The 22,647-nt window shown below is 50.7% G+C and overlaps 1 protein-coding gene across 4 annotated transcripts in view; it reads right to left on the bottom strand.

Moving 5' to 3' along the window:
* The window catches only part of DDC (dopa decarboxylase), a 104,444-nt gene that overhangs the window by 3,851 nt on the left and 77,946 nt on the right, over positions 1–22,647 (bottom strand). For all 4 annotated transcript variants that reach the window (XM_058296627.2, XM_058296629.2, XM_058296628.2 and 1 more), the window contains exons 9-13: positions 19,633–19,700; positions 12,024–12,100; positions 8,712–8,731; positions 4,547–4,645; positions 2,326–2,427 (exon numbers count right to left, since the gene is read on the bottom strand). In XM_058296627.2, coding sequence (XP_058152610.1) covers positions 2,326–2,427; positions 4,547–4,645; positions 8,712–8,731; positions 12,024–12,100; positions 19,633–19,700 — 366 coding nt within the window. The remainder of the gene's footprint in view (positions 1–2,325; positions 2,428–4,546; positions 4,646–8,711; positions 8,732–12,023; positions 12,101–19,632; positions 19,701–22,647) is intronic.

The raw sequence follows: 22,647 nt of genomic DNA, 5'->3' as shown, positions 1-22,647 counted from the left end.
ATATATACTGAAGTCCTAAACCCTGTAGTGGCGAATGGAACCCTATTTGGAAAGAGGAATGTGGCAGGTGTTATCAAGTGAAGATGAAGTCAAGCTGAACTCAGGGTCCTCACCCCGAATGACTGGTATTTTCATGAGAAGAGACAGACAGAGGGAAGAGGACAGCTGTGTGAAGGTGGAGGCAGAGGAAGTCAAGGAAAGCCAGGGCTACCAGAAGCTGCAAGAGGCCCGGAAGGCACTTCCCGGAGCCCCCAGGCGGGAGCAGGGCTTGCCGACACCTCAGTTTCATGCATCTGGCCTCCTTAAGGCCAGAGAAAACATGCCTGCTGTTTAAGTTGCCCTGTTGTGTGTGAATCTATTACTGCAGCCCTAGGAAGTGGATCAACCACTCTCAAATGGATGGGGGAAGCTATGCCATCTATTAAATGCAGGCAAAAGCCAAGCAGAGATTTACGCACCGTTGTTCTGTCAGCCCACGACTTCTCTGAAAAAGAAAGAAAAAGCCAAGCAGAGAAGACAATATGAGCTGGAAGGACAACGATGAAGATGGCCCATGTAGAACGTGCAAAAGGTGGAACGGGGCTTCCAAAGGAGCGCAGAGGCGAGGACGGGTGGGAAGAGGAACCGCGCAACTGCCACCCTGTACCAGCTTGGCCAGATCAGAGCTGCCTGACTGTACGGACGCCTGATGCTAAGGATTCGAGAAGTTCAGACCGGAGAAGACAAAGAATAAAACAGTGACAAGATGGGAGACGTGGAGGCGGAAAAAAATGATCCCGGATTCTTAAATAATCTGCGATCTCCGGAAGAAGCTGGATTAATGGAATGGAAGGAGCAGGCAAACTGTCGATAAGAGGAACGTTTGTGAACTGAAAGAAGCCGCGTTTCCTGAAGGTGGGGACTCACTCTAGTGCTCACGGGTGGGGTTGGTGACATCTGTAAACTGTGAGAATGCAATAAAAAGCGTAACCTTGAAGACATTCTGTGAAGCGATCCCAAAAGCCCACGTATGGGCAGAGCCCATGCGTATGAAATGTTACGAAGAGGCAAACCTATAGGAAGGGAAGTGGACAGACAGTGCCGGGGCCGGGGGCCGGGGCGGGTGGCGGGCAGAGGAGTGGCTGCTTGCCCACAGGCGTGGATTCATTTGGGAGTGACAAAAATATCTGAAAATTAGATTGTGGTGATGGTCACACAACCCTGTGGATATACTAAAAGAAAACCTCAAACATTGACTTGCACACTTTGGCTGAATTGAATTGTGTGCCAATTTTATCTCAATATAACTGCTAAATTGAAAATTGAAAATCTTCTAAGAACACTGGAAGCCAAAGTGGAAGAGAGGAAAAAAAAAAAGAGAAAACTGCTGGATGGAGGAGGGTCCTAAGCACCCTGCGTCACTCATCCGCCCACGGGGACACCCTCGGGCTCAGCCTTCCTTGGAGGCGTCTCCCCATGTCTCCGTGCACCCCTGGGTTTCTAGCCACCCTTGCTCTCAGAGCTCATCCTCAGGCTCACTGAGAGCTCCCCCCCGCGCTGCCACGTGGGCATCTCCCCATCCCTCCAAGTGCCCGAGGATTCTGAGGGAAGAGGAACAGCGCATGGAAGGGCAGGGCCACATTTTCACCGGCGCACCTCACCCTGAGCCCAGCACGGTGGCCGCGTGTCCTGATGGCCCTGTCTGACCTGGCCAAGGAGTCCTTGTGGAAAGGATGGGCTTAGCTGAGGAGGCGCCAAGTCAAGGTCAAGCCTCAGGCTCGTCCAGCTCTGTCTCTTCCCAGCCAGGTTACCAAGGGCCGTGCAGGGTGCGGTCCCCGTTAGGCCCTTTAGCGAACCACGGTCAGGATCCCCCCGTGGGCAGGTGCCCCTCGCGTGGCGACACCCTCGCTGCCAGCAGCCGCACAGCGGGGTGCCGTGCCCAGCGCCCCCCGCCCGCCCGCGTGCCGGGAACCAGCGCGCACGCGCAGGCCGGGGCCGGGGGTTTGCGCGGCTGAGCGGGGCCCACGCGGTGGCCTGCAGCGCGCGGTCAGCGAGTCCTCGCACGGCCGCGGTCCTCGGGGCATCCCGGGGGCGGGTGAGGGGGCGGCGGGGCAGGACCACGGCGGGCTCCGCGCCGAGGAGCGCCCGGAAGCCGCAGGGGCGTCTGAGGACTCGGGAGGGGCAGCAGCGCTTCCGAGAAGGCCGGGTGGGGCCGGCGCGGGCCCCGGGTCCAGCCGGGCTGCAGGCGGGGGCCCCGGGCCCTGCTCCGGGGTCTGCGGAGCCGGCGCAAGCGCGGGGCGCGGAGGGCACGGGGAGGAGACGGAAGGCGGAAGCGGGTCGACGTACCTTCAGCCGGAAGCAGACCAGCCCCAGGGTGACCTCCGCGCAGACTTCAAAGCGGGGGTCCTGGCGGACCAAGGCCTCGAACTCGTGCGCGAGCCCGACATGCTGCAAAGAGGAAAGGCGCATTCTGTCGGCGTGTCTCATCGCCGCCTAACTCAGACCTGACCGCCCAGAAAACGGCATTAGACTGCAAGCCATAGCTCATTTCTAGGCTCTCAGCAGCTTTCTCCCAGGGTTCCCGCACAGGTCGAGAAGAAACTCAGTTACATGAGAAAACGTCTGGGGTCTTCAGAAAAACACCCACCATAGCGTGCTCCTGCTAACGGGCCTACTTGTATCCCATCAGAGCAATCTTTTATGATTTCAGAATAAACATTACAAAGAGGTATTTAAGTCTGCTAGAAAAGAGGGCATAGCTAGCGTCTTTTGCGTTAGTATCTTAGTATCCATTGTTAGGACTTTTTTTTACAGCGCACTGTGTGCTTCCCCAGCATCTAATCCTAAGGGCTAATCTCACCATCAAACCCATTCTGCAGGCAAGGAACCTGAAGGTCAAAGGGGCAAACCTCACGCTCAACGAGGATGATGACTGGGCTAAGCTGGGATTTTTTTTTTTTTTAAGTACTGGGGCCAGGGATTGAACACTGGACCTCATACATGGGAAGCAGGCACTCAACCACTGAGCTACACCCACTACCCTTAAAAGCAGCTGTTTTAGGAGGTACCGGGATTGAACCCAGGACCTCGTACATGCAAAGCAGGCGCTCAACCACTAAGCTACACCCACTCCCTGCATTGTTTTTTTGGACGGTGCCCTGTGTGCTTCCCCAGCATGTACTCCTAAGGGAAGATACCATCATCGTACCCATTCTGCAGACCAGTAGCCTGAGGGTCAAAGAGGGCAAACCTCATGCTCAATGAGGATGATGAGGACTGGGCCAAGCTGGGATTCGTACGCAGCTGCCCAGCGCCAGGGCTTCTGCCCTGCACCCCAGACTCCACGGCGTCCATACCGGGAGATGGGGTCATTTCATCCCATTGAATGCACCAATCCCAGTTAACTTCAGAGGTTGATAGAACTAAAAGCTGGCGACAGCAGCCTGTGGTCTGAGGAAATCATGCTCTCTACGGCCGAGGAGCACGTCTTGCTCATTTTAACAGGGGCATCCTGCACGCTGTGGACGTCCAAGGAGTATCTGGGCTGGGAGAACGGGGTTGTGGCCCGGATGGAAGCACCTTGTTCAACGAGTGGTTTCTAGTCCGACCAGCAGAGGGGGCCAAAGCCCGTGGCGCTGCTCTGGCCGCCAGGTTCCTGGAGCAGCGCCACTTGCACCTTGGACACAGGCTTGACCATCTCTGGAGCCTCCCGGAAGGCAGGATTGGGCTACCTGTATCTCCTGCGGCAGGGCCGTCTAGGGACAGCCAGCCCCTGCCTGCCCACGGCCGCACAGCCGGCGGAGCCCCAGCACCAAGCTTTAAAGGAAGACCTCGCCGAGGGCTGTCGTTGGGGCTGGCGCCGGCTGCCGCGCCCCATTCCAGCGACTCCCCGGACCTCAGCCCACCCAGATACGGGCACAGCTTGGAAAGGGCACAGCTGGAAACGACCGCCTTGTGCAGCTGGCTGAAGGGCGGTGCCCAGGGCGAATCCCAGCACATACTGGACTCCCTGCTTCCTTGGCAGAGGCAGCTGGCTGGCCCAGGGACTCGGACTTGTGTGTGCATCCCGTTCGCCTGGGGTGGCTTGTTAGGTCTCAGGGCCAGCCTGATGCAGAGGGTCCAGGTGGGGCCTGAGAATCTGCATTTGTAACCAGTTCCCAGGTAACGCTGCTGCCGCCCGAGGGTCCACACTTAGAGAACCGAGTGGACTAGGTGATATCTAAGTCCCTTACCCTCTCCCTTGCCCAATTCTAAATTCTCATTACTTTCGGGCAAACTATCGTGATCTCACTATGGCCATGGTTGAGTGGCCCTCACTTTGGATAGCTGTGGCTAAAAGAAAACCAACCTGGTACTTCCACTTCCTGGAGCTGATAATCTGTTGCCTGAATGGAACTGTCTTCAAGGACCCTCAGTAGTGCAGTAGACCATCTTAAATACGTGCCGTAATTGCAATAACCCAACCACAGCCTGGCTCCCTTTTCATACAGGTGCTTATTAAGGGATACGTATTCCTCAAGTCCCCTAAGACCTCACAGTACTCAGGTAAACAGTAGGAGAAGGTCACCTTGCGGATGTAAGCCTGCAGTCCTCGGACCCCATACAGTCTAAACACAAACCACATTTTCAAAGAGCGAAATCTTCGGCCCAGTGGTATCTGCCAGTGCTGAAATAAAACAGACAGCAATGCATCAGTGCAAGTTTACCAAGAGCTCGTCGGCTCGCTTCCTTCTCTTGGAGGCAGTTAATCCCCTGGAGGCCGTGCCCCCCCGGCTGCCGTGACCCCCGGAGCCCGGCAAAGCCGGTGGTGGTGGCAGCGGGCCCATGCTCTGAGGGGCGAGCCGAGCAGGTGACGGGGGGGGGGGGGGCTCTGGTGGCCCGCGCATGCACCCAACAGGAGCTCCTGATGGCCCACGGGGGGCCCGGGGCCGGGCTCCAGGGCTCTAGAGTGAGCAAACACAGATGAGCCCCTGCAGAGCTTCCCATCCATGGGGGAGAGGGGGCCGTCTCTGCCTATGAGTGAGGAGGGAATGGAAACCCACGCTACCCTGCTGCCGAGAGCCATGACGTGCTGGCCCCATTTCCAGAACATGCTGCTCCGCTGCCGAGAGCCGTGACGTGCTGGCCCCATTTTCTAGAACACTACCGATTCACTTCCTGCCCCACGTACCACTACAGAATGGCCCCCAGACCCATCACCAGAAAACAGCAAGCCTGTCCATGGGATGGCCCTCAAGGAAGCTTCCCTCCGTGCTCCCTAGTTCTTCCTGAGTTTGTCGGCTTGGTTATTCAAGGTTATTCAAGGGTTCTTCTTGGTTATTCAAGGGTTGTAAATAAAACCAGGAGGAAAGGACCTGTGGCGTGAAGGTGGACAAGGGTCGAGCAAGTGGCGGCCCTTCCTGTTCCTTTTTGACGTTAGTCATCTACTCTGAAACGTTGGATGGGACCCTCCTCCTCCTCGTCGGGTCCGGGGACCCCTCCCCGTGGGGATCATCGAGACCCTCGGCTGTGGGTGCTGCCCGGGGTGCGCGGCCACACGGTGGCGCTGCCGAGCAGGTGGTGGCTGGGCTCAGCCTGAGAGGGGCGGGGCCTCCTGTTCTCCACGGCTTGGGGCTCTTCTGCGGCCCAGAAGGAAGGGGCCGGGAGGAGGATCTTGATACTTGTTGAATGAACAAATGATATCCAGTTCTGAACTGTAATAAAAGTACTACCTGGGGATTCCTACAGCTGATGGGTTAGGGGTAGAAGGGGAGAATTTAGGAAGGAGAGCAAAGATTCCACGGAAGCTTAAGTTGCAACGGGAAATGTGGACTCGTCTTCAGGTTCAGAGGCATTTGGCATTGTTTCGCCCTTTGCTGGGTACCTACAAACACTACCTCACTTTATCTTCATGGCAACCCTGCGACATCCAGAGTTACTGCAGAGAAAGCGGGCATGGAAGAGCTTAGTGACTGGTCCATGCTCACAGGGCCGGCATGGCAACAGCCCGTGCTCCCCACGTGCACACAGCCGTCTTCTATTTAGCAAAGCGTATCTAAGGTATTGAAATATTCAGTAAAAATTAACCTAACTTGCCTTGTACTCACAGCTTCCCTAACTGGCTAATCCCCAATGGTTCCCTGCCATTGTTCAGCACAGATGCTGCTTTCAAAATTCATTTGCCATCAACGTCCTTGAAATCAAATGTGATTTAAAACTAACGTTTGAAAGAAGAGCAAGGTGGACTTAATTTACGTGGTGCTGGAGTGAAAATGCACACAGTGTGATTGACAGCTCATGCAGACAGGGCCCTGAGCTGCTTCCCACGTGCCCAGCGCCCGGGGCAGGGGCCGTCAATGCCCTCCTCCAGCCCATGTGCCTGCCTTAGACAAGTGAAGCACCTCCCGCCTGTGCTGCCTGGCCTGGCCCAGCCTCTCCTCCTGCCAGGCCAAAGTTCAGAGGGGACAGGGAGCCTCGCTGGCTTGCCAGTTCACTGCAGCGCCAAGCCCTGCACGTCGTCCAGCTCAGAGCGGGCTCTGTAGGTGTCTTGTGGACTCCTGCTGAGGGAAATGCCTGAGAAATCAGGAGGAAAGCCCATTCCACTCTCACACATGGATCAGCCAAAATGATTTTGCATGTAGCAGCTGATTCGTACTTGAGGCTTCTTGGGCACCAGATGAGCTATTTCCGGGTAGTTTTCCCTCCACAATTCAAGTTTTTATAAACCCTACCTCCTGGAGTTTGTCCCACACTTGAAAATCCAGCCACATGGATGCAAATATGGGCCATGTGGGTTAGTGAGTGAGCTTTGGGCCAAGGTTCTCGGTTCTATCCTAAGTAAGGGGGTTCACTTCTCTGAACCTCTCTCTCCTTATCTGTGAAACGGGAACATCCACCCACTCTGCCCATGACGGCCCAGGACGGGCCCTTGACTAACGATTCTGTTTCCACCTGCCAGGAGGCCATTCGCAATCATAGAGAATGCAAGGCTTCTTGGCCAAACCTCATGTTCTGAACCCCCTCTTCTTTTTTTTTTTTTTAAGATTTATTTATTTATTTAATTCCCCCCCCCCCAGTTGTCTGTTCTCTGTGTCTATTTGCTGCATCTTGTTTCTTTGTCCGCTTCTGTTGTTGTTAGCGGCACAGGAAGTGTGGGCGGCGCCATTCCTGGGCAGGCTGCACTTTCTTTCACCCAGGGCGGTTCTCCTTATGGGGTGCACTCCTTGCGTGTGGGGCTCCCCTACGCGGGGGACACCCCTGCATGGCAGGGCACTCCTTGCGCGCATCAGCACTGCGCATGGCCAGCTCCACACGGGTCAAGGAGGCCCGGGGCTTGAACCGCGGACCTCCCATGTGGTAGACGGACGCCCTAACCACTGGGCCAAGTCCGCTTCCCCTGAAATCCCTCTTCTTGAAGCTAATAGCTCAGCTATGGGAAAGAAAATTTAAAGAAGCATAAAAGGTGTGATTTTTTTCATGTCATTTGACCTCATCATCCCCATTCCAGGTCTTACACACCAGGAAATAACTCATCATAAGCAAAAAACTACATATACAAGGTGTCCAATGCAGAGTGATTTGTAAAAGCAAATGAAACCAGAAGCACCTAATTGTCCAACAACAGGGAAACAGATAAATAATTTTACCATAGAACATGGAATTCCATGTAACCTTTCTGCAACTACAAAGATTACGGAGAAGTACAGGATGTTATAATTTTAGTTTCAGCAAAACAAAAGCAGCCCTGGACAAAAGGAAGACACGCAAATGCCACACCCACAGCTGTGTTCGGATGGAGGGACTCGCGGTGATCCTGTTCTCCAAACTCTTTTTTACTACTGTCATATTGCCCCTTAAATAATAACTTCCTAAAGGATAACTTGGATCCTAAATAGGGATTTTATATTAAAATGTTAAATAACTCAGCCACCTCGCGGCTTTGAACCACAGCCATTACGCACTTGACCTGAGCTGGCCGGGACCAGGCAGCCTTGGCCAAAACCCTGTCCTGGGGTGAGCCTCGATGGACTGGGATGCTCGCCTTGTGCCCTGGCCTCCGAGCTGGCAGCGAGAGCTCCCCAGGTGCTCGGCGGGGAGGCGCAGCCCCAGAGAGGTAATCTTGAGGAAATGAGGTCCCTGCACACGAAGTCTGCTGCCCAGCACGAGTGGTCAGAGAGGAGCTGGACGCGGGCTTCTCCTGATGAGCAGAAACAGCCCATTCAAGGATCCCCTCACGGCCGCCTTCCGCCTGAGGTTTTCTTTTTTGATAAAGCTCCCACCACTGGCCTCGGCTCCGAATTCCTTTCCAGTGTAAGGCTAGGACAACCGGGAGTCGCCAAAGTAAACTTTACAGTGGAAAGGAGAGAAAAGCACAGCACTGAGGAACACGGTTGCTGAGCTGACCACACCCCACCGAAGTGCTTTCCTTCCATGCTCCCCGAAGCTTCGTCCTCCCACGGCCAGCCCCAGCCAGGGCAGCGGCGCTGTGGGGCTAGGACAGCGCCCTTCTCCCTTCCAAGGAGGACATGGCCCATCTCTCCTAAGCTAAGACCACTATGTGGTGGGCTCAGCAAAGCTGCACGGCAGAACTCCACCTACTTTGCCAGTTGGGGCCACGTTAGAGGTGACCTTTTGTGGGATCACGAGCATAATGCGCAGCAGTGAAGGCTAAATCTCACGAAAACACCAAGCATTCTACGCACACTGGGGATGATAGCTGACATGGAGCTTCATGAGACAGAGCTTCCACTTACCCTATAATCAGTGATGAGACCTGCAGAAAAGAAAGAAAAAGAAAAGAGAGACCGTTAGACACACCTGTACTTCCTGTCCTCAAGGTAAATTTCCTATATTGCATACGTCATCTCCTGAAACAGGTGTGAATCTGCCCAGGGGTCTGGGGCTGGGCTTTCTTCAGCATTCCTCTACTTCATGGCACTTTTCAAGGAAACAGATTCAAGGGCAATCCTCCGAGAGCAGGATACCCCAGACACAAAATGGAAATGCTGGGTTATAGGTGGATTCCTGTTAGCTTGTCTGCAGTTGCATATGCATGAAATCTGAGATTTCTTCTAGCGCCCATCAGTAAATTAGCATTCAGATCACGTAAATCATTCATCCTTCATTCACTCGTGCATGGGAATGCAAATTTGTGATATGAACGGTGATCGCAGCTATAACAAAACAGGATCCAGCTCTTGGTGGGAGAATTCATCTGCGCATCCTTGGATGGTGGCCCAGCATCTGGCACAGAAATGATACTCAGGGATACCCGCTGGGTCAGTTTCATCATCCTGGAATCAGCGGCTCCTCACTGATGGTGAAAAATGGTTGACTGGCATTTTCATCTCGCCTCATGCCTAAAGCAGCAGATCCAGGATGGCGTGGGGGAAAGATCACCGGGCCGGGATCCCGCAGACGCGTGTTTCCAGATGCGCGGCCTCAGGCCGGGGATAAGGTGAGAAGGGCGAAGGTGGGCTGCGGTCCTGCGGTTCAGAGTGGTAGAGGAGGGAGCCGTGGCTTTGGAAGTTGGGTCTAACACAGGCCCGTCGAGGCATGCTGTGGCTCCCTAGTGGCTCCCACATATCCTTAAGGACCTCTTGAAGCTGCTAATTTTAGGTAAGGTGTGGCCCATTGAGGAAGGGTGGGCCTTGTCCTGACTGCTGGAGGCGTATAAAGCCGGAAACTGGCAGGGAGGAGGGAAGAAAGAGGCTGTCGCCCCGTGATGGGGGGCAGAGCTACAACCAAGGACCTCCAGGAGATGCCGGCAGCCAGCACGGAGCGTGAGGAATCTCAGCGGAGAGTCAGCCTGGCCCTTACTTTGACTCTGAACTTCCTCCAGCCTCAAATCATGAGCCAATACAACCCCATCCTTATGCCCGAACCAGTCTGGTATTTGAAGTTTTCTGGTAGACTGAGACACCTGCTGCTGCTTCCATGGTTACAGTTCATTCAGCCAGGCCCTGTCCCAGCAGCGAGCGGATGGCAACTGTCACTCCCCAAAGGAGTTCATGTGCCAGTGGGACAGACAGACAACAAACACGCAAACCGCTGAGCAAGCTTGGCTCAGCTGAGGACCGTGCCGCGAAGACGATGATGGCGATGAGGCGAACCAGCCAGGAAGGGCCTGGGCCCACCTGCTGAGCCACCCCTCGAGGCCCCTGGAGGATGCTCCAGGCTGGGCCCGGAGCTGCCACCGGGAGCCAGGGGAGCAGGTGCACAGAGCTGGGCCCGGCCCTGCGGTGACGCAGGGTTTTGTCCAGGGGCAGCGGAAGCCGCTGGAAGACTTGGAGCAGGCAAGGCACAGCCTGGACCCTTCTCGCAGCACCCATGTGGGCCGTCAGGACGGAGGTCCGGTGCTCCCGGCGCCGCCTGCCATTCTGCCGCTCCTGCTTGGGCTCCCTCCGCCGAGGCCACCAGAACGCCACCTCAGGGCCCTCGCCTCGTCAGTACATTGAGGGCGCCAAGCTAGGCGTCCTGTGGGGACCCTCCCCCCCCCGAGGTCCTCCACGCAGGCTGTGATCCTGAGCACAACCTGGAGGCTCACCGGGCAGGTCTGGGGAGGTGAGAACGGGCAGGGGCTGCTCCAGGCAAAGCGCATTTGTGTAAGGGAGACGCAACTCACGCGGGGAGGGGGCAGTGGCCTGTGGGCCGCAGAGCCCCACTGCTGCCGTGGCCCGCACGTGTTTAGAGAACTCCAGGAGCCTGTCTAGGCTACGAGCGAGGACATAAATGTTCAAAAACTGTATTTCCGAGGGTGGTGTTTTCAAAAAATAGAAACAGGTACAGAAAATAAGGCTTTTAAAAAAACATTTAGGGAAGCAGATCTGGCTCAACAGATAGAGCACCCACCTACCACATGGGAGGTCCGCGGTTCAAACCCGGGGCCTCCTTGACCCGTGTGGAGCTGGCCCGCGCGCAGTACTGATGTGCGCAAGGAGTGCCCTGCCACGCAGGGGTGTCCCCCACTTAGAGGAGCCCCATGCGCAAGGAGTGCGCCCTGTAAGGAGAGCCGCCCAGCGCGAAAGAAAGTGCAGCCTGCCCAGGAATGGCGCTGCACACACGGAGAGCTGACACAACAAGATGACACAACAAAAAGACACAGATTGCCATGCCGCTGGTAAGGATAGAAGCAGTCACAGAAGAACACACAGCGAATGGACACAGAGAGCAGACAACTGGGGTTGGGGGAGGGGTGGAGAGAAATAAATAAAAAATAAATCTTAAAAAAACACATTTATAAAAAACATTTATATCAGCCGGGATCCTTCTTAAACCCGCGGGCTTCGTCTTGGATCAGGCCACCCCACCCCGGCAGAGAATCCTGGGTCTCAGCCCCTTGGCTCGGCCGGCAGAGCCCGGTGACCTCAGCGCAGGCGCTGGTGGGGGGCCTCGGAGGCAGCCAGCAGCCAGGCGCGGCGGAGACTTCAGGTTTTACAGGACTTTCGTGGCATCCTGGAAGGGCGTTTCAGGAGCCACCACCGGAGCCATTCCCGAGGGTCTCCCGGAGCCAGGAGAACGTTGCTAACCAGCCAGGAAAGTCAGGGGGCGCGGCCGCCTCCCGTGCTGCCCTCCGCCTGGCCCCTGGGAAGCACCCAGCCGGCGGGAGACCCCTCCGCCCCCGCAGCGGTCCCCAGCGGGCCCCGCCCCGGGGCAGCCCTGCGCAGCCTGCGCAGTGTCCCGCTCTCCCCGGCTCCGTGGACTCTGGGGCGGCCCAAGCGCAGGTGCACCGACGCCCTCGGGGTGCGCCCCCCGCGCGCCTCGCCCGGACTTCACGCCGGTGCCCTTCCCCCGCCCCCGGCCAGCTCTCTGCCCTGCCCTTCCTGTTCTCCCCTGGGCATCTGTCCGTGCGGACACTCGGCCACTGCGCTCTCAGGTCACCGCCGCGCCCTGACCCGCCCAGGTTCCAGACGCTTCCGCCGCGGCGCCCCCGCAACAGGGCCCGGCGCCCGGGACCCAGCCGCTCCAGGGAAGGCGCCCCGGGGCCTTTGCACACCGGTGTCCGCGGCCGCGCCCCGCCACCCTGTGACCCCGCCGCGCCGCGCAGGGCCAGGGCACCCGCTTACCCGAATCCTGGTGGCTGTGCTTCAGGTACAGCGGGTCCAGCTTAAAGGCTCCGGTCAGGTCGGTTCTCTTTCTCACCCTGGTTTTGGGGAGCACAGAGAGGGGCTCAGTGGCCAGGGGCCCGCGCTCGGCCCCGCCGCGCCTTTGCTCCGTCTCCCCCGCCCGTGGGTCAGCGGCTGCGCTGGCCCCAGCCCTCGCCTGTGCGCCCACGAGGCAACGGCCCCGCGAGCGTGGGGCGCAGGGCGGGCGCAGTTCCCGCTGTGCGTGAGGCCTGGCTGGGGGCGAACAATCACAATCGGGGTGGAGCGCGGGGAGAAGGCGGGGAGATCGGGGTGGCCGTGCTGGGAAGCCCGCCGGAGGTGGCCCAGAGCTCCCTCCCGCCGCCTGTTTATCCCGCGGAGAATTCACTTGTTTGCCATTCTCGACAACTCAGGCCCACACCCCAAAGGGCGGGATTTGAGGGGCCTCTGCTTTGTGGGATTGCCTGCTGCTTCGCTGGGCCCTGGGCACCATCTCGCAGGAACTGCGCGGTGGACAAAGGAGGCTCAGGGCCAACCAGGGGGGAAATGCCAATCTGACAGGAGCTTAGTGTTGAAAACAATACAATGGGAGAGTCACTGAAAGATGAAACCCAGAGAGCACGAACTAAGGATGCCAGGATGAGATTATCACCGAGGAGAGGCCGGTGCGGAGGAGGCTAGGTTTATTCAGAAAAGATGATTTCTGTGGAGTTGAGAGTGGCTGTGTCAGCAAGCTGTAATAAACTTTCTCATGTGCATTCTCTCTTTGACCAAGGGAAGACAAATCCACTGCACCTGATATTACGAGTATGGAGGAAGTGTAAGGGTAAGGCTGCACTGGGAAAATAGAAATAGAACTACATTGGGAGGTGGGAATTGCAAGTGCCTTCAAATAGATAAATGACTTACGACGGTCTGTAAAGAGACTGCCAATAAATAACTTAGGACAGTCTGTAAGGAAAGTGCCAATAAATAACAGGACGGCCTGTAAGGAGAGTGCCAATAAATAATATGGGACTGCTTACAAGAAGAAGCCTTTCAAAAAGAAAAAAAACATAGATACGTTATCTTCAGCTAACCGCAGCGTTCTGCTTCTGTGCCTGCTTGCTTGCTCGCTTACCAGTAGACTGCGCCCTTCCTAAAGCTATAAAACCACCCCTTCCCTGAGACTCGGGGCTGCTCTCTCCTCTGCAGAGGAATGAGACAGTCGCCGCATGGCTAATAAAGCTCTCAAGTGGAAGTATATTCAAAGTCTGAGTCTGGTCAATATCACTGGTCTATAACAGTAGGAATTTTGTTGCCCTGTAGGATATTATGAGGAGCTACTGGAGAAATTTCCTCTGGACCTGTCCATATTAAGGAAAGCCTCTTCCCAGCCCCGAAAGCCTGTATCTATGTCAATATCGATATGGCATATGTAGAGATACATACATAATATGGCACGTAGATAAGTAGGTATATTCTATTGTCTATGTATATCTATCTCTCCTTCTATACATATCTATCGTGTATATGGAAAGACAAAGAGACAGAGAAAGAAAGCAGCATAAACATCTATAGGTATCAATTGATAGCTTTTTCACTGAGGATCACACTTCCCTTCCCACTGATTGTCTGCAATGACCTTTGAGCTGTTTATTTTTCATTAAAAATGTATGTCGTGTAGCACATGTGGCTGAAGCAGTTGGGCACCTGCTTCCCACATGGGAGGTCCCCAGTTTGGTTCCCTGTGCCTCTTAAAGAAGACGAGCAAAGAGAGTGAGCTGATTTGATGAGTTGGTGTGATGGGCTGACATGGTGAGCTGATGCAACGAGGAGACACCATGAGTGAATGACAAGCAGGGTGCAGATGTGGCTCAAGCAACTGGGTGCCTCCCTCCCACATGGCAGGTCCCAGATTTGGTTCCCAGTGCCTCCTAAATAGATGAGCAGACAGCCAGCACAAACAGGGGGAGGGAGGGGACTAAACAAATTAAATAAAATAAAAATTTAAAATGTATGTTGTGTTGTATTAAAGCCACACAAGTATAAAGGATAGCATCATAAATACCTGCATATCCACCCCCTGCTTAGGAGACAAAACTTGCCCACCCAGTTAAACCCTCTCTGTGTGTCCCTCCCTGCACCCATTACTCTCCCCATCCCTAGAGGACGCCACTAGGATGGATTTTGCTTTATCACTCCTATGCAGTTCTATAGAATTTTCTATAAAATCCTTAAACAAATTTTTAGTTTTGTTTGGCCTGCTTTTAAAGAACATAAATGGCATCATTTGCTGTATTTTTCTATAACTTGCTTTTTTTTTTAAGATTTATTTTATCTCTCCCCACCCCCTCGTTGTTTGCACTTGCTATTGTCTGTTCATCTTCCTTGTTTCTTTAGGAGGCACTGTGAACCAAACCCGGGACCTCTGATGTGGGAGGGAGGCACCTAATCGCTTAAATCACCTTTCCCTGCTTTGCTGTGTCTCTCATTATGTCTTTCCTCTTGTGTCTGTTGCGAATTTATCATGTCAGCTAGCCACAGCTGCCTGTTGTGCCAACTCGCCATCCTGCTCGCACTCTGTAGAAGGCCCTGGGAACCTCTGCTCCCTGCTTTGTTGTCTCTTATGTTTTGCTTCTTGTGTTTCTTGTTACCTTGTTGTGTCAGCTTGCTGCGCCTGCCCATCGCACCAGCTCATTGTCTTGTTTAGGAGGCACAGGAACCGAACCCAGGACCTCCCATGTGTAGGTGGGAGCTCAGTCACTGGAGCCACATCGACTTCCTATAACTTGCTTTTTCTTTGAAAAATAATTGTGGGTTTCCTTCCCATTCATACATGCAGCTCTCGTCCATTCATTTCCATCTCCTCATTGGATTCTATGGCGTGAACATATCTTTCACTCGTTCTCCTGTTGTTTTCCACTGCTTCTTAGACAGCCTGTACTGCTTAGCACATGCTGATGCATGGCTCTAGGTGCTGAGAGAAACCCATCATGACAATGCGATGAAGCGTAGCTTCCACAGTATTACGGGGAAGACAGTGCCAAATTCATGTCTCAAATGATGGTGTCAGATAGTACAGCAGCAGCGCACAAGCCCCATCGTCCACGGCTTCACCAACACTTAGCAGCGAGTGACTTTACTTCCCACGTTCTTCAGTGCTCTCATTCTGGTTTTAGTTTGCATTTCTGGTGGCTAATGACATGAAATAATTTTGCACTTACTAAGAGGCTGTTTCTCTTTCCTTTTTGGTGAAGACGTTTTTCTTGATGTTTTTCCTATTGGGTGGTTGGTCTCTGACATTGTAGCTATCATGAATGTGAATTTGAGCACCTGAGGGTGTGCTCGGGGCCTTCTCTCCAGATGCCCTGCTCTGCGTCTGCACCTGCCCTGCCCCACGCCGGCGTAATCACCGCTGCTTCAGAGTCCACCCTGACACCTGACAGGCAAGCGCCCGCGCCACAGTTTTCTGCAATATCCTCTTGGCGTCCCTGGGTCCGGTGCTAATGAATATAAATGTGACAGTTTTATCAAGTTCCCCAAAACTGCCCAGCCCCAGGGTATTTCTGAGAATCACGCTGTGGTTTGATACTGGGTCCTTCTCTGCATGTCTGACATGTCACTCCACTCATGTACGTCATTGATAGGTTCCAGAAACTACTATAATTTTTTCCATAAAAATCTAAACAAGTTTTGATATATTTATTTCAGTAATCTCTCTCTTTTTTCTTGGTTTTATAAAGGGTATCTTTTTCAAAATTACATGGGTTGCTTGTTTTAGCTATAAATGGATACAACTTTAAAAAATGTTAGTGTACCTAGAAACTTCACTGGGGTCTCTTATTAGCTACAATGATTGGATTAAAGATTTTCTCTTTTTTTTTTTTTTTTTACCATAGGCAGTCATATCATCTGAGAATAATGAGAGTTTTATATGTTCCATTCTAATTCTTATAGTTTTACTTCGGTATCTTCTCTTACTATATAGGCTAGGAGACTGCAGTATTGAATAGAGGTGGTGATTTAGGCAATCTATTTTTTTTCTAATTTTAAAGGAAATGCTTCTACTATTTCACCATTAAGAATAAGTTTGTTTCCATGTTTGGGTAGATATTGTTTATCAGATTGAGAAAGTTTTCTTCTGTTCCTCTTTTACTATGACTTTTTGTCATGAATGGGTTTTGAATTTTCTCTAAAGCATTTCCTGCATCTTATGCAATCATCATTTTCCTTTTTTATCTGTAACGTAATGATGACATTTAAAAATTTTCTAATATGAAGCCATCCTGGCATTTCTGGAATAAGCACAATTTGCTCATGATATAGCATCTTTAAAAAAAAAATCCTGGGATTTTATTTGCCAATGTTTCACTTAGAATTTTGGAATTTAACTGTGTCTGTCCTATAGTTTTTCTTTCTTGGGTTCTTAACTGGCTTTGAAATCAAAGTTATTCTAGCTTCTTGACGTAAGAGATGGAATATGTCCTCTTTTTCTGTTCTCTGTGAATTACAGTTATGATTGGACTGATAAGTTCCTTGATAATTTGGCAGAATTTCCTGTCAAAATAATTGGAGTATTTCTGCTGTGACAAGATTTAATGACTGGCACAGTTTAATAGTTACAGGATTAAAAAGAGTTATTTATATAATAATTGCTATATGATTATATGATTTTTAACTATTATTTTTAACTATATGATTTTTAATAGTGGTATGATTTTTCAAGTTTTCTCTTTACTCTGGAGTCAATTTTGGTAACATTTTCAGTTGTCTCTCATAAATGTTTAACTGTTCATAATTATTTTGGTAGAAGGTTATTCATAGTAGTCTCTATTTTTTTAAATTTCTGCAATATAGTATCTGTAGTTACCTTTTTTGTATTTCTCATATACTTTACATGTCTTTTCTCCTGTATTTTGGATCCTTCTTCCCAGGGATCATCTATTTTACTCAGTGTCAAGAACCAACATTTGGCTTTGTTGATCCTTTCTATTGTGTTCTTATTTTCCATATCACTAATTTCTGTTACTCTTTATTATTTCCTTTTAGTTTTTGGGCGTTTATTCTGTTGCTGTTTGCTGGCTTAATTTGGTTACTCAGCTCATTATTTTCATCTTCTCTCCTTCCTATGTATGTCTTCCCTCCCTGTACTGCTTTAGCTGCATGCCACAGATGTCGCTGCATCCCTATTTCATCTAGTACTCAGTATTTCCTACATCCTCTTAAACTTCTTACAGTGATCTATGTCTCCAGTGGGTCTGTGGCAGTCTCTTCTTAAATATTTAGGTGCTAGCTGTGGTTTCTCTTGTAATGTTCAGTAGGAGAGACAAAGAGGGAGACTTTTCCTTAAACAAATAAACAAATAAATGTGCAGACAAACACACAGAAACATCCCTTCTCGGCTCCAGAGCAAACTCCCAGGGCGTGGGCTACATGGTGGGGAAACCTGCTCGTGTCACCAGACTTCGGTCAAGATGCACCTGCTTAACCGTGTGAGCCAAGGACACTGCGGAAGGGGCTCTATGCTAGCTGCAGGCATGGCCTCAAGGTTCCTGCCTGCAAATCTGCAGGACTGTGCGTGGCTCACCTAATGATGCTTTATACCCCCCCATTTTTAAAAAAGATTTATTTATTTATTTATTTCTCTCCCCTTCCCCCCACCCAGTTGTCTGCTCTCTGTGTCTATTCGCTGTATGTTCTTCTATGACTGCTTCTATCCTTATCAGCAGCACGGGAATCTGTGTTTATTTTTGTTGTGTCATCTTGCTGTGTCAGCTCTCCATGTGTGCGGCACCATTCCTGGGCAGGCTGCACTTTCTTTCGCGCTGGGCGGCTCTCCTTACGGGGTGCACTCCTTGTGCATGGGGCTCCCCTATGTGAGGGACACCCCTGCGTGGCAGGGCACTCCTTGCGTGCATCAGCACTGCGCATGGGCCAGCTGCACATGGGTCAAGAAGGCCCGGGGTTTGAACCACGGACCTCTCATGTAGTAGGCGGATGCCCTAACCACTGGGCCAAGTCCGCTTCCCTTATACCCCCTTTTGGTGCCAATAAATGTTGAATAGTAGTTCTAGACATTTTTGACAAACTCGCAACTCTAAGGATTCAAGATATTAAAGGGCACTGGCACCAAAATGCAAAGAAGCCAAAAAGGTACATTGAAGACTGCCTACTCATGGCTTTAAAACAAGCTCTAGAGGGAAGCGGCTGTGGCTCAATCAGCTGGGCTCCCGTCTACCATACGGGAGGCCTGGGTTCGTGTCCCGGGGCCTCCTTGTGAAGGCGGGCTCGCCTGCACACTGTGGAGAGCCGCCTGGCCCGAAAGCGCCTCGGAGAGCCGACTCAGCATGGTGACACAACAAATAAAAGGGAGACAAGCAAAACACAGAAGAGTGTACAGCGAATAGACACAGAGAACAGACAGCAAGCAAGCCGCAAGGGAGGAGGGGAAATAAAAAAATAAATACAAACACACAACAACACAGTGAATGGACACCGAAAGCAGACAGCACACAAAAGAAAAAGAAAGCCACGGGGGCGGGGGGGGGGAATAAAAAAATAAATTAAAAACAACCCAAAAAACTAAGCTCTGGAATCTAGTCTTACCCTAAGTAGAGTGTTTAAAAACCTTCCAAAGTAACTGAATTTTTAAAAAGACTTGTATAATACAAGTGTACAAAAGCTACTTATTAAAACAATTTGGGATAAAATTCAATCTTATTTGGAAAAAAAAATAGCCTTTTTTTAAAGGTAGTTAAGATATACCCTGGGCAGGTATGAAATTTGAGGCTTTCTTTAGAGAAGATCTGATTTTAAAGAGACATTAAGATCTGAGCAGAATGGTTTGTATTTGCATATAAAAGATTCAAAATACCAAAATGAACAAATAAAAAGCTTATGACCAGAATAATGAAATCATTATGAAACATATTTACTATGCTTGTAATGACTGCAAGTTTTAGAAACTTCAATTATCTTGTCCATTTCAATATTAAAGAATATAACTAACTTGTTTACTTTAAATTATGGACTAACCATTGGCAAAATTTCATTAAACACGAGAAAGACACTTCTTATTTTAAGGAATATAAAGAAGCCAGTGAGAGCAACTGAAATAAAAAAAAAAAAAAGAAAACTCCATTTATTTCTTGTTTGTTGTATCAGCAAAGCCTTAAAAGACATCTATAAAAAATTCACAACTTGAGGTTGTGTGCTTGTTTTCAACTCTTAGGAGTTCAGAGGGACACCTGTTCCTTTCCAATCTGTCCTTCCTACAAGCCTCCGTAGTTATTGTCAAATTCTCTTGTTTGGGTAGCTCACATTCCAGAAGGAAACTCTTCGACTAGCAAATGTATTTTTGATTCCGTGGATATTCGGCACAGCACACAGCGTACCTCTGCTATGGGGCCCTGAATCTGAGGCTCTGGACCTGGCATGGGCAGCCACCTACCCTTAAGCATCCTGAAACTCCAGTAAGTTGGTTTTATGTGCTCCTCCAGCTCTAGCCCCTTAGCCAGATAGTTTCTTTGTTTTAGTTTTTTCAGAGAAACCATCATCTACAAAGAGCAGTAGGTCTAGGGTAATCCATTAAGTGAATGGGGAAACTTACCACATGGCAGAGCAGTCAAAATTCACCAAAAGCCATTTGTGGGGATTAAAATTAAATGAATCTGCAAACTGCAAGGAAATAACAAGAAAACATCTCAGTTATAAAAGATTAAGAAACCCATACAAAATAATTAAAAGATTACACTTCAAAAGAGAAGCAAGCCACCCCGCCAGTGAGGCCACAGAGAAGGGGAAATTGAGGAAACCTTGGGATCTGGGCAAGACATTGAGAAGCTTTGGCTTCCAGTTTGGATTCTAGAACTTGGGCAGCCACCTGACCTATCTAAACCTCTATTTCTTCACCTTAAAATGGGAAAAACGCATTATACATCATGAAACACAAAGCTACATATTGATCTCATTCTGGGTAGAAGCATGAAAGGGCGAGAGCTTTGGAATCTGAGAAACCAGGGTTTAAATCCCTGCTCAATGACCCTCTACCTGTGGAATGGGAGAGGCTGTGAGGTAGCAGCTCTTAAGCCTCACAGCAAACACTCAGGTGTAGGGCTGCTACGGGTGTGACATGTGGTAGCCAGGTCAGCCCTGTGGGGGCTCTCAGGACTCAAGTCCGTCAAGCATGGCCCCTGCCTTCCAGGAACTCCTTCACTTAACTGGGTGAATCTGACAAGAGAACAGATGAGCTGAATGCAGTATGAGAATGGCGGCCAGATAACTCCAAGTGAGGCACACCGTACAAACGAGAAGGAGGGCTGGCCGTGCCAAGGGGGTGCACTGCAATGGGGGCATCCCACAGACCTGGAGGCCAGGCTTGATGATTGCTTAGCATGGTGGTTTGGAGCCGTATGCACCCCAGAAAAATAGGTTCTTAACTTTAATACATTCCTGTGGGCATGAACCCATAGTGAGAAGCTTTCCATGAGGCTGCTTCAGTTAAGATGTGGCCACCTCATTCAGGATAGGTCTTCATCTGATTACTGGAGTTCTTTATTAACAGAATGAAATTCAGACAAAGAGAGAGAAAGCCAAGGAAGCGAAAAACTGAAATGGAAGCCAGAACAGCAGGCAGAGACCAGAAGATACTGCCATGTTCCCTGCATATGGCAGAGGAGCCAAGGATCGCTGGCAGCCAGTCTGATAAGAAAGTGTCACCTTGATGATGCCTTGATTTGGGAATTTTCATGGTCTCAAAACTGTAAGCTTGTACGTGAATAAATTCCCATTGTTTAAGCCATCCCATTTCATGGTATTTGCTTGGAGCAGCCCAGAAAACTAAAACGCTTAGTAGGGAGGTCATTGATTCAAGACCTCGGCTCATATCCCCTGTTCCTTCCAGCCCCCTGAACACAAGGCCAGGCCCCCAAAGGATGCTCAGAAAGTGTTTGTGGGAAGGAGGAAATGAAGAAGCTCATTCTTTTTCATTTCAGGGTTTGGAACAAGAGACCCAGACTGTAGTCTATCCAGCTGAGCACCCTCGGTGCCCTAACTGTACAGGAATTTATATCCAAGGGATTGGAACAGGATAATCTCTAACATCTTCCTAGGAAAACTTTCTATTATTTATATGTTTAGCCCTAATTTGGGGTAGGGTTATCATACTCATTGCAAGGAATGCATTTTGAAGACCTTGAATAGTTCAAAATAGAAATAATCCAAAAGAACATAATCCAAGAATGACTCTGAGGACTTGGGGTGACTGTGTTTAGGCATGAAATGTTGTCTCCCACATAGCATGTACACACTTCACAATTCAGCAGACTGCCCCCCACCGAAATGTGAGTCTCAGTGCATTTTTTAATTGGGGAAGATTCATTACTTGATTTTTGCTTTTAAAGTGAGAAAGTAAGAGACACTGTTAATATTTTATGTTGCGTACTTTCAAATCTGCACAATCGGAAGTCATATAAAATTTCCTTATATTTTAAACCACTGGAAAATATGGAATAATCGGAATTTATAATAGTGGTGCTATGTCCAGAAATTGCCCATATTTCCTGACCTGCTTGCTATATTTTCCCTAAGATTTGCTTTGGCCTGTGAAATACTTTATCCCTGTGGTTCTCTGAGCTTCTTGAACCAGCAAAGCTCTCGGGATGTATATGCCATCGTGAACAATGGGAAAGTGAAAATGGCATAACTCATCGAGAGCCTCATTTTCCTTTTAACAGCTGTTATTTTACCAACATTGCTTAATGTAGGAACAACTGCTCCCATCGACCTAGTTTCTGCTGTATTTTTAAAGACAATGCCCAAGGTCGTGGTTCCCCTGGCAATTACAGTTGTCCCTCTTGAAAGAACATGGGTGACAACAGGAGACAACGGGCTCCAGCCTCCCTCAGGGGTAGGTGCCAGCATATATTCAAGGAGAAAATACAAGATTTCAAGTCCCAAGAGTGGCCCCGGAGGGCACTCTGCCTTTTCTCTGAGCTGCCGTAAATGGCGATTTCTTTCATTTTTCAGAACGCATGTCCTGGTCTACCAGCTGACCCACGGGCAGGGCCTGGGCCAACCTGCAGACCACAGGTCCATCTTCAAGGCAGAAACAAGCAGCTGAATCTCCTACTGGGAAACTGTGGCCCCACCCCTCATAATACCCCCACGAATCTGTGACCACCTCTGTCGCCGGTTTGAGGACGAGCCGGGGAGGCAGCCTGGGTGGAGGGCCCTTTCCGCGATGGCGGGGGAGACTCGGCGGCCGACGGCCCACCTTCCAAGCCATCCCTCCAGAGGTGCAGATTCATTTCCTTCCAGATTTCAGTAAATCATTTTTAGAGACAGGAAATTACAGCAAGGCTCATGTGTTGATCGAACGAAACTAAAGGTTAAAGAAGAGCTCTGTTTGTTAGGAATTATATGAGTTCTCTCCGCTGGGGCTGGACTGTTTAAACGTCTTTCATTCCCCAGCAGTGACATTTCCCTCTTATCTCCCAGGGTAGAGCCAGGACAGGATATTGCAGCCCCTTATCTGACCCTGTGAGCAGCAGGCTGGGAAGAGAGTTGGAGCAATAACGGAGGAAACTCGGGAATGATTCGCTTAGGTGTGAGGCTCTGTCTGTGG

This window comes from Dasypus novemcinctus, chromosome 5 (genome assembly GCF_030445035.2).
Source record: "Dasypus novemcinctus isolate mDasNov1 chromosome 5, mDasNov1.1.hap2, whole genome shotgun sequence".
NCBI classification, from domain to species: Eukaryota; Metazoa; Chordata; class Mammalia; order Cingulata; family Dasypodidae; genus Dasypus; species Dasypus novemcinctus.
The sequence above is the reverse complement of the archived record's forward strand: the minus strand, read 5'-3'. Positions and strand labels throughout refer to the sequence as shown.